This window comes from Eulemur rufifrons, chromosome 6 (genome assembly GCF_041146395.1).
Source record: "Eulemur rufifrons isolate Redbay chromosome 6, OSU_ERuf_1, whole genome shotgun sequence".
NCBI classification, from domain to species: domain Eukaryota; kingdom Metazoa; phylum Chordata; class Mammalia; order Primates; family Lemuridae; genus Eulemur; species Eulemur rufifrons.
Window position 1 is genome coordinate 32,106,928 of NC_090988.1, and position 12,834 is coordinate 32,119,761.

Genomic DNA, 12,834 nt, shown 5'->3' on the forward strand with positions numbered 1-12,834 from the left:
TTCTGGCTACCTCTTATCATTAAAGGGTATATTTGCCTTAGAGGAGAAGTTCTGAGGACATGGCCTTTTGGGGAAGGGTATAGAAAGCAGAGGACTAAGGAAAGAATTTAGAAAATGACTCACTCCCCCATCCTCTAAGATCAAATTCAATATCCCTGAGGATTATGGACAGATTTGAGTGTGTGTGTCTTTGAGTGGCAGGTTGTCTGTGATCTATACTGATTACAGTATGTAAGAAATGCTACAGTTTGTGTCTTAAAATATTAATGGGAATTACTTACCTTAAAAATATATCCCATTTATAATTTCTTCAGTTTTAGCTTCATAATTTTAGCACTTTATACAAGAAATGCTGTGTTATCATCTCTGATAGTTAAAAACCCACCTATAGTGCTTTTCTGTCTAAATAGTATCATTGGACACATTTTAAATATTATATATAATACAATATATAAAATATATTTTGTAATAATATATTATAAATAATATTCAACTGATGATTCTCTGTGGAGTTTAAGGCAACAAATATAATCTGACATTCTGGAACAAGAATTTGTAATTAAGCCAATTCAATACATAGACCAAATATATATATATTTTTTTCAGAGACCATAACATTTAATAATCAGGTAGATGCATTAACAGGGAACATAACCACTGACACACAAAACATACCCAAATTAAAGCTACACAGAAATCCTAGACCACATATATTTTAAAATCAGAGACAAAATTATTTTTTAACTTTGAGAAACCAACTATGTACATGTTTTCATATTATCAGAACTTGATGGCATATAGCAGAATGACTGTATGTGAGATGTGTCTGTTTTGGAGCTTGCTGTTTCTCTTCATGAACTATTTTCTATTCTATTTAGAGGCTAGATACATTATTTCTTTATTTATTGGTCATTGATTAAGTCCTAAGCAGCAGATCTATCACTTCCTTGATTTTTTTTTTTATTACTCTGACTGTGAGGACATTTGTATGGAAACATTTGCCCCCTCATCAGAAGTAGATGCCAGCACTATACTTCATTTACATCCTGCAAAACCATGAGCCACATAACCCTCTTTTCTTTAAAATTAAAAAAGAAAGAAAGAAAGAAAGAAAGAAAGAAAGAACGAATGAACATTTGCAGTCTTGCATGAACTATTTTCTATCTAATGTGCTGGCCCTAGCATTTTTTCTTCTTCTGTTCCTTTGTTAATAGAAAGTCATTTTACTCAAACTAAATTGCCCAATATTTGCCATCTGCCAGCAAAGTTTGTCTGCTGGGAGAATATGCGAGGATTCACTGCCTAGATTCTGTTCATCCTGATACCATGCTTCATGGAGCCATCTTCATACTGCACACAGATTGTTGCTGCTTCTTCCATTCCTATGCCTCATGCAGCTGAAATTAATTTTCGCTACCTTGGCTTCCCTATCTATAGGAAGGCTCTTTTTCTATGATACAGGTAGAAAATGATGGAGAAAAAAACAGAAGGTTTATTAACGGGTGTTTTTATGCCTTATTAATTGTCCATCCTCATAATGACAGTTTTGGAAATGAGTATCTATGCAAGACAGTGAAGAAACACTAACCTTGTAACCCATAACTTCAGATTCGTTGGCTAATGGTATGACGGGTTCCCAGGCCAGAGATACCTGAAAGCCTTGCTGCTCCCACCTGAGGTTGCTAGGTGCTTGACTAGGGGCTGCAAAGTAAAAAGTGAAAGTGAACTGACAAGAATTCTTAAATACATTTCTTCGTTCAAATTCTTGTGAGTATTTTAATCTTTTCTTGTGTTTAATAGTTGGCTGGCAGTATAGGCTTCCTTCCAGCGAGTCAGATAAGGAGGGTTTTGCTCTGGAAGTGTCAATTTAATAGCTACTCTACTGAGTTTTTGAACTTGAATCTTTTTATCTCCCTTCTGTGTCAAAATCGCTTAGCCTTGTTTCACAGGAAGATAACATTTATCTACCGTGAATGCAAAATTTTCTGAGCTAGTTTTGGAATTCAGATCTAAGCATTGAAGCAAGACTATGAATCAAAACTCCCCTTTGTGCTTATTATGTACCTCACATGGCTTTCAGGAATGTTAAAGGATGTTTCCCCTTTGTCTGAAACAAACAAAAAGCCCAGGTCACTTACGGGATTTCTTGGTGGTTGCACTCACTTCACTGCTAGGGGGCCCGTATCCAGCTCCATTGTAAGCCCTCACTGTGAAGTGATATAATGTATTTCCTTCTAAGCCTGTTAGGATGATGGATGACTCATTCCCCCTAGTTTTGACTGTTTCTGCTGCATCTTCTTGTTCCATGTCTTTCCAGTAACCAACCTGTCAACAAATTATATCATATGGCAGATTAACTTTAAAGTTTCCTCTGTGCTTGTGACTAATTGAACTTCTTCCTTCCCGCATTTTTTGGGATGTCGCTGGAACCCACCCCTGGAAAGAAATACCTCTCTATCACCCAATTCACAGGTCCTAGGAATATGGCCCAAACCGCATCCTAGTCACTGCCTGATTCGCATCTGTGTACATTGCAGCATCACAGCAGTATTCACCAAAGCAACAAAACATGTCACTTTGTAGACTGGTGGCATGAAAAAGCCCAAAAGGCACCCTGACATTAAGGAAGAATCATTCAAAGAAATGGAAGAAGTGCCTTTCTCTCATAGGTCATCAGAACCATTTACTATTCAAAACCATGAAATTTTGAATGAATTATCTGAGAAAGAGGCATGAACAATATTTTCTCTTGGGCTTCACATAAAGGTGAATCACACAAGCTGTATCAGTTTAATGGAGGCAAGGTGACAGAACATTCATGGTACCTCGGAGTGGTTTAAATGCTGAGAAATAGCAATAGTGAGATGTGGGAGGGAGGAAGAAATAAAGAGCTTCCTGTCAAAGCACAGTTTGTGCATGGAGAGCATCTTTCCTGGTATGAGCTCATGGTAACTGGTCTCATACCAAACTTGATCCATTTGTCTCACAGTTAAAATAAGGCTTAACTCTGTTCAGACATCAGAACTTAATGATGTATCAGTGCACGAAAGAGTAGTTTTTCTCCCCTACTTCTTTACTCTGGTGAAAGTAGTGGAAGATTAATTCTTCCCCCCCCTCCTCCACCCCTTAATAACTGTGGGGAAAGTCACAGATCACTGCATCCATTTCTTTCCTCCTTCAAGTGCTTTGTGTACTGTGGCGTCTAGAAAGCCAAATACCACATTTCCCGGTTTCTTTCAGCTAAGGCTGCTGCTATACAATGTGGACAGTGAGGAATTATTTGGAATTTGGAAGATATTCTGGAGCATGTCTAGAAATTGCTACTTCTGGTTGTGAGCATAGGAAGTCATTATGAACTCTGATCTCAAGAACAAACATTTGGATGACTGACCTATTAAGGGCCTCAACCAGCTTCCGTGCTGGCTGATGGCAAAGGGAACAAGAAATGGGAAGAAGAGAAGACAGTTACAAATTGAAACTGCAGCTTTATGAAATAAAGAGACTGTAGTAGTCAGCCAAGTTTTCGTCCTTGTATTATTTTGTATGTGTTTATAAATATGAAGTAACTTTCACCTTATCCTTTCTTGTGATATTTTATATACAGTATGTTATTGGTAGGTAACTTTGTGATGTAGTCCCTTAGAGAAGGAGCAGATTTTCATCCTGAGATGGACAAATTGACTGATGGGACTTTCTTTGGTTCTCCCTTTTGGGGAGAGGGTGAGCACATTTTCATCTGCAAAAGAGATATTTGCACTATGGAGGAATGGAACTCTGGGGAGAAAGGTATATACAGATGTTAAGTAACCAAAGGGATGGTGCACATTAGTGCTCAACATCTGTTTCACCCTCATTCTTGTGTGCCTTTCTCTACTGAAGATGGAAAGCTAACATTCATATTTCTGAGACTCCCCTGCAGTCAGGATTCTGCATGTGTTTTAGGTTTAGCCAGTCAGATGCAAGCGCATGAGATTTGAAAGTGGAAGTGAGATGCAGGCTGAACCTTTGCTGCCTCTACTTTTCTGCTGGCAAGCACAGTAAGAGAGTCATGATATTTTCTTCTTTTCCCCTTGCCTCAGCATTAATAAATGTCTCATTGCCTAGACACTAGCTTCATGGTAGTTAAGAAGCAGGGAGCAGGGCAGTCATTTCGCTGGTGCAAAACAGTGGGCATGGCAGGATTCTGGAGCTGGCAACAACAAAGGGGCCTCTAGATGACAAGTGTTTCCTGAATGTGGCACCATCTTAATCACCTTCCTAACCATGGAGTGGAATGTGTGCTTCTGAAGCTGGTAGCTTCCTGCTTTTAAAAGACATCAGCTTTTTCCTTTGTGGCTTTGTCCTATAGTTTGGCTTTGAGAGTCACTCTTGAAAAATCACCCTGCAGTCTGTTAATTTAACTCTCAAAAATTTTGTAAACCGTTTAATACCTATAATAAAACACTTCTTGTTTAAGCTAGTTAAAATACTTAGTTCTTTGCAGCTGAATCCCATCTGACATATCTACATAGATCCCTAATTTATATATATGTGTATGTTAAAAAACCTAAGATTATCAAGCCCTGAGTTTTAGCAGTTTCCTCACTGAATTGAATGAGCATACAGCTGAGTGACTGAGCTTCAGAAATCTAGGTTTTTTTGTTTTAGTTTTTTTTAAAAGCTGGAATTTCTAACATTGTCTTTTATATAGTGCTGGCCCCATTATTCTCAATTCCAAGAACTGACTTATTCTGCTTGGTTTCAGCATATTTTTAACTGAAAAAAATCTAAGTTATTTTCAAGCTACAAAATTGACTGAGAAGTCGTTGGATGAATGAACACATATCTTTTTTTTTCCCAGTGATATATCTGATTTCCGGTTTTGTTTCATTTTTCCTTCATTGGTTATATAAATATATATTTTGAGGGATTTGAGTGTGATTAATTTAAACAAATTACACATTTTGATATAGATTTCAATACAAATTCTGGACTTCTAAATATTGAATATTTTATATTCTGATTAATCACCACAAAATTAAACATCTCAAGTAAAACACAAAATGTTTCCTAAGCAATTGTGAGGAAAATAAATTCTATCTGTACCACATGTAACCCAGAGGTTTAGATTTCCTGAAGAGAAATCTCAAAAATCCATACATTATTTCTTTTTCTAGCATAGAGAATATTTTTAAAAAATAAAGAATGGAAGAGTAGCTAATTCATGGTGAAATAGTAATTATTTACATTTTTATTATGTGGGAGAGTGTAAACCAAAAAAATATTTGGAGTTTAACATACTGACTTTTTAATGATTCTTAAGCTACAATTGAGGTTACATAGTATTCATAAATCACACACACCTTCTAAAGTTGAAACTTGCTCTTCATTTGATGTCTTTCTTCAGATATAGATTTAATCAACCCATAAACTTTGAATTTTCTATGTGCAATCACTTGCAATGAAGTTAAAAACATTAAAAAGATATAGATATTTAAAATTGGAAGCATAGATAACCTACTATTTTAATACCTTCCTACAATTGTTTTCTTTTTTTGCATATACCTTCCTATATTATTACGTGTTTAATATAATTATGATAATACTATACTTATAATTTTATGCCCTACTTTCATTCTGTAACATTATAATTATATATAAATATATTCCCATTGTAAAAAATAATATTCTACCATATACATATGTATCGTATATTATTAAACCATTGTTCTATTGTGAAACATTTGGGACATTCCAACTTTTGCTCTTTTAATTAAAATGTTGTCATCTTTCATTTCCCAGATATTATATTAATTCCTCAGAATAGATCCTAGAAAGGAGACTATGGGTTCCAAAGTTATGAAAATTTTTATGATTTTTGATACAAAAATGTCACACTGGTTTTCAAATAGTTTATATTAATATCCATTTTCAACAAAAATGTATAAATGTAAGATAATTGCAAGCTCTGTTGCAGGCTATAGGTGGATCATGGGTTTGTAACCAGAAGGTCTATATTTCAATTTTCCTTGGTATGTATAAATAGCATATAATGGAACAAATTAGTTAGCCAGTGAATTTCTGTATCCATGTTTGTAAAACGGACAAAATAGTACTTACCTCATTTTTATGAATTGTTTTTAGACAGCTTTCCTTTTATTGCTCAGCTACTTGAGCTACTCTGTTTCTTGATGTTTTAATATTTATGATTTTTGTTATTTGTAAATATGTTCCCTTTTTATCCTTCATATTATTTTGTGATTTTGTCTCTCAAAAAATATTTTTACTTAAAATTATAATGGTACATAATATTATTAGTGGCAGGCAGGAAGTATGAATTCTCTGAGTCATCCAATACCTTTAAGAGTCTAGAGTTGAACTTAAATCAACAGGATGGCTCTCAGTAGATACCCTATTTTTTTCCCAAAGTTTTCCATAGTTGATTTTCTAGATTAATAAATTTAACTGTACAGACAGTATATTTGATTTGCTGGTGTGATGGTTCTGACTTATTCATGTGACACACAATCCAGTTCCCTTACATGAAGTTATAGGATCTAAAACCCACAGTTTCTGCCATATGCAGTTGATTACTGGGTAAACTTTCCCCTACTTTTTAATTTTCATTCAGTCATATAAAACCATTGAAGAATTATTCCTAATATCTTGTTTTTGCTTTTCTAATTCTTTTCATTTTCTTAAAGACTTCATTTCTTAGAGCAGTTTTAGGTTCACAGAAAAATAGAAAGGAAGGTACAGAGATCTCCCATATCCCCCTATTCCCACACATGCACAACCTCCCCCATTATCAACACCCCCAGCCAACCAGAATGGCACATTTGCTACAATGGATGAAACTACATTGACCTATCATCTTATCCAATTTTTGTTATTTGGTAAGTTTTAATAATTCAACTCATAACTCTTGTATACACTTATTTCTGTATCTTTAATTGCACTCAATGATCACTGCTCATTCAATATTGTACTCCTTGCATTTAATAGACACCACTCTATTTTCTGCTGTTAGTAAATATTGTAGAAGATAAATCTTAGTTTTGATTTTTCCACCTTTGAAAGTAACTTTGTCTTTATACTACAGAGCTTATAGGTTTTTTTCAATAATCAAAATGCATATTAAAATATAAATAATTTACCAGGACTTGAGTTTTAAAACTTATTAATTATCCATTAAAGATATTTTCGAATGTATATTATTTACCAAATACTTTGCCTATGAGCAACTGGGAATTAATGGTGAATCAAAATAGACATAGTCCTTACTCTCTTAGAGCTTACAGTCTACTCAGGGCACCAGCCATTGAAGGAATAATCACACAAACAAACGTAAAATTGGGATTTTGATCAACGGTACATGGAAAGCTACACATAGATAGAGATCAACTGTGGGGAATAGGACTCAGTGGGGACAGGCTGATGCAGGAAATCTTCACTAAGGCAGAGACAGATCAGCTGAAGGCTGAGAGATGGGCAAGAGTCAAGGAGAAAAAGAGGGAGGGCAGAGGCATGGTGTGTGCAGAGTGGAGAGAGGGGCTGGGGTATTGCAGGCCCGAAGAAAGTCCAGTTAGGCTGCTGTGGAGAGTGAGGGTGAGCATGGTACAACTTGATGCTAAAGAAGTAGATGGAGCCAGAGGCTGTAGTTAGCTGTGTTAAGGAATGAGGACTAATACAAAAATGTGTCCTAAGAGCAAGTGTAACATATTGAAGCATCATAAGCAGGAGTGAAGGTGGGAGTGTGCATGGGACAGGATCAGGTTTGTGTTTTGAAAAGATACAAACAGAAGTCAAAAGTTTGTTCTTTTTTTCATTTTTTAAATCCTAACTACGTAAAACAGATCTCTCCCTTAACTAAAATCCCTCCATAGGTTTCCTATTGCACTTAAGAGTAAATTCCAAACTCCTCACTATGGCTTGCAAGGTTCTACCTGATATAATCTCTATATTCTTCTCCAACCTCATCTCACAGCTCACCTTACTTTATCTACCACCTTCCAGCAAAATGGGCGTCAAACATTCAGGCACATTCTTGATTTAGACCCTTTGAAATTTTGGTGCCTGTGGCCTGAGAGCTCTTTTCATAGTTCTCCAAATGGCTATCTCCTTCTTTTCATCTAGGTTTCAGGTTAACTGAGAAGCCTCCTTTGGACACTTCTCTAAAGAAACCACCCCATTCTCAGTCAGTTTCTCCCATATTATTCTGATTTTTATAATAATTATTATTAGTTAAAATGATCATATATAAAATTATCTTAATTTATCTGTTTGATTGTTTGCTTCATGATGGCACATAGAAGCATTTAATAGTTTGTCTTACTAAATAAATGATTGCAATATGAAGAACAGATTGGAAAGAGGCTAGAGTAGGTGGAGTAAGAGCGATTGGGAGACCGTGCTGGAGTCTAGGTAAGAAATGAGGATAGCTTGGACTAGGGGTGTGGTGGGAAAACACAGATGTGTATGGAATCAGGAAATATTTTGAAAATAAAATCAATAATCTTTGGTGATGGGTTAGTTATAGGGGTGACAAATAGGGAGCTGTTAATATTTTAATATTTCCTGAAACACTGTGGGATTTCCACATCTTAAATGTTGAAAGTCTTGTGTTTGGATTTTTGTTTACTTTGATTTTTTTTGTTATTGCTTTTGTTCTGTGTATTCTATCTTCTTTGCTCATAGCTATTGTTTATGAGGTGAACCAAATCTCTTATGTCGTTCATGTCTACCTTCTTCTCTCTCACTTTAAAATAAAATTTCCTTATTCACGTACTTTGCATTCTGGGATTATTTCTCAAGTTTGTATTCTGAAGCACTGGTTTATAAATATTTAGCAGTATCAAGTTTGCATCTTATTGTGCTTCCAATGAGTATTTTATTTTAGTTACTTTGATTTTAATTTTATTGTATTCTCTTCATATTCTGAATTGCTCTTTAAATATAGAAGAACTATTCTTATTTGTCTCATTGAGGTCTAGAACCATATGTTTGAAACTCTTCTTCTGATTTACAAAAATATCTCTTCTCGGGAAAGGAATTCATACAAAGTCTTACTATTTGTTTCCTTCTTTCAAATATTTTTCCTCTATCATTTGTTTCCTTCTTTCAGATATTTTTCTTCTAATAACTTTTGGCTCTTACCTAACCTATCTTAAAGTGTTCTAAAAATGAGTTTAGGTTTGTTTGAATAGGGTGACATTTATCTCTAGACTTTATTTCCCAGACCAGTGGTCTATACTGTGTAGGTAGATGCCAGATTATTGGTTGTTAGTACCAAGACTCCTCTCATATTCTCCAAACAACAGAAAGAAATCTACCCAGAGCTGAGCTGAGAGACAGACCTGAGTATAGTTTGTTTCACTGAAGAGAAGATAAAGGAGAAGGAGGCCAGAGGCTATTTCACTGTTTTCTTGAACCTAGAAAATGGGATTTTGAGGTTGGGTCATTGCACAAAGATGAAAGGAAAGCAAAACCCAGAAAACACTATAATAATTTTGTTTCATACCACTCACTGTGATTGCAGTGAGGATTGTCTGTTTCCTGATGGCCTCATGGGTACTTTAAGGAGAGTGCAGGAAAGCTGGTTTTACATGCTTCCATTCAATTCACTGCCATTCCTAAATACAAAATTTGTAACTAATGTAAACTGAGGGTTAGAAGACAGAAATTTCACTGTTAGCCTACTTTCTCTACTAATTCCTCAACTTCAGATACATTTTGGAACACTATGACCTTTTCCCTAATAGTGCTTTTGCTTTTTACACTCCTCCTTCCTTACCCAACATCTAAGATCACCTATGTTTTTCTACTGCGAGTTTCAAAATCCTATATATGGGGAGCACATTTCCTGTGGAAGATGAATTTGTTCTGATTGGCAAAGTCCCTGACTGCCCCAGTTTAGTCCATTTCTAGCTTCCTAATCTCCGGGAGTTAGCACTAGGTATAGTTATTAAATTGGTTATTCATAATCAATACTATGAGAAATACTGGCAGTCACTATTATTAGATTGCATGCATATTAGTTGCTTTGTACCCAGAGGTAATTTTACTACAAAAGATACAATTTATTGAATCAAATAAGATAAATAAACAATGCTTGGTTAAACTTTTGAATATTTATGAGCCTGTTCAACAGTGATTAGAGGATATGAGGTGAGAAAGTTTAAAATGCAGCAGGAACATAACAATGCCCATCACTTACTGAATAATTTGTATTTACTTTTCTTAGAAGCTGTCATGACTATCTAAAGAAAATACACTGAAGAAGACCTGCTACAAATATAATTGAATGTGTTCTTAATGCATGTAATTCAGCGTGTATCTTTTACAAATGTTAATTTCCTTCCCCTCTTTACCGTCTTTACTCAAATGTTCTGAAAAGAGCATGTTGAATAGAGAAAATCTAAGAGCATCTTGTTATAAAGTAATGTACTTGAATATGTTTTATGAGATGACCTATAAACAATGGAATGTTCCAAACGCAAAGAAATGATAAATGCTTAAGGCAATGGATACTCCAATTACCCTGACTTGATTAATACACATTGTATGCCTCTATCAAACATCACATGGACCCTATAAATAACATAACTATTATGTATCCATAATAATTAAAAGAAAACATTTTAGAAAAGAGTTTCTTTACACATCTTAATTAAATGAAAGAGTGAAAGTTATGGTCTGAAAGTTAATACAATCAGGTGGAACAATATTAACCTTTAGAAAATTATTAAGTACTTAATAATATTTTATAACAGTCTACATGAGATGCTGAGAATAGTGAGTTTTGGAAATGTATAGTCTTAGTGTGTATATTAGAAAAGAATAAAATCCCAAAATCAGTGATATATTCATCTTAAGATGTTCCAAAAGGAGCAGTAAATTTTAAATCCAAATAAAGTAGAAAGAAGGGTATAACAATGATAGGAGCGATTTAATGTGTTGGAAAAACAAATATGAAGGTAATGAATAAAGGCTAAGGTAATTAATTCTTTGAAAAGATTCAAAATATTGTAAATCTCTTTTGATGAAGACTGAGAAGGGAAACAGAGTAAGGGAAGGGGAGAGGGGCTGGATATACAAATTATTGATACAAAGAAAATAAAGCAGAGATCTTAGAGAAATTAATAAGACAATGATAGAAATGTGAATGAATAAAGTGCTCGTACAAACCCTGCCCCCAGATGAGAATTTAAAAATCTTGACAAGTATCCAAAACCAGACAAAAGCCAGGAGAGAGTTTACTCTTGAAAAGCTGAAACTGCAAGGGTAAGAATTGTGAGTTTTGGCTTTCTTGTTTGAGATGTTCTCTAATCCCTCTGGCAATAGAGGCAAAAGATTGCAACCTTATCAGTTGGAGTAGCAAAGGAAGTTTATTGCAGAAAGAACAGATGAAACATAAAAGTGAAATTCAAGAAGTGAGAGAATTGTAAAAACGATGGCTCACAATCTGAGTATAAACCGTGTTTAAATCCTTGGCTGAATGATAAACTATGCTTGCTCCGAGAGAAACACTGAGGGAACTGTTAAATAATGTAGGCAGAGACCAAGAGAAATCTTAAACACAGAGTTGCAATGGGTGTGATTTTTGAGTTGCTGCTTTTTAAACTGTGTGCATTCTCCAACCTGCGTGTCCTCAGGAAGCAGAGAGGTGGCAATTTTTAAAAGCATATATTTTAGAGATTTTTGTAATGAAATATGTTAAGTGAAATGATATAATGGCCAAGAGTTGCTTCAAAATAATACAGGAGGATTGATTAGATGGAGTTATACATAAAACAGATTATTCATTAGTTCATAATTGTTGAAGGTGAGTGTTGAGTACCCAGGAATTTACAATTAATATACTCTGTATTTTTGCATATTTTTAAATATTTCATAGTACAAAGTTAAAATAATCTAAATTAAAAACAAAGATAACAGCAATAATGGCATCAAAAAACAAAAGAGATAAATCTAAAAAAAGATTTACAAGACTTATATTGACAAAGATCAAAGAAGACTTAAAAAAAAAGTGGAATATACCAAAATCATGAATTAGGAGAGTTAATATTATCCATTGTAAAATGGATAATTCTCCTAAAATTGCTCTATATGGTCAGTGCTATTCACACCAGACCAAATGGTAATGACCTAATGTACCTGAATGGTAGAATGATAAGTGACTTTTGGGATGCTCATACAACGCAGTTTAGGACTGCTGTCCCCAACCTTGGGGCCATGGACCAGTCTGTGGCCTGTTAGGAACAGGGACAGGGCCACAGCAGAAGGTGAGCAGTGGATGAGTGAGGGAAGCTTCATCTGTATTTTCAGCTGCTTCCCTCCCCCACTGGCATCACCATCTGAGCTCCGCCTCCCTGTCAGATCAGTGGTGGCATTAGAGTCTCATAGGAGCTCGAACCCTACTGTAAACTGCGCATGCCAGGGATCTAGGTTGCGTGCTCCTTATGAAAATCTAATGCCTGATGATCTGAGGTGGAGCTGAGGCAGCGATGCTAGCACTGGGGAGCAGTTACAAATAGATGCAAGACTTATAACATAGATGCAAAAAAAAAAAAAAAAAAAAAAAACCCATAATACTTGGAAACTGAATCCAGCAGGACATCAAAAGGATTATACACTATGAACAAGAGGTATATGGGTGAAATGCAACGTAAAGGTGGTTCAAAACATAAGACAATCAATTAGTGTAATGTACCATATTAGTAGAATGAAACGGAAAAAACATATGGTTATCTCAGTTGGTGACAAAAAAAGTATTTGATGAAAATACAAAACCCTTTCATGATAAAAACACTTGATTTATGATAAGCCCATAGTTAACACACTCGATGGTAAATA

General features: G+C 35.0%; 1 protein-coding gene across 3 annotated transcripts in view; it reads right to left on the bottom strand.

The window, feature by feature from the left end:
• CNTN5 (contactin 5) overlaps positions 1-12,834 on the bottom strand; it is a 1,139,291-nt gene that overhangs the window by 17,503 nt on the left and 1,108,954 nt on the right. For all 3 annotated transcript variants that reach the window (XM_069469032.1, XM_069469031.1, XM_069469033.1), the window contains 2 exons: positions 2,139-2,325; positions 1,589-1,701 (listed from right to left, as the gene is read on the bottom strand). In XM_069469032.1, the coding sequence (XP_069325133.1) occupies positions 1,589-1,701; positions 2,139-2,325 (300 nt within the window). The remainder of the gene's footprint in view (positions 1-1,588; positions 1,702-2,138; positions 2,326-12,834) is intronic.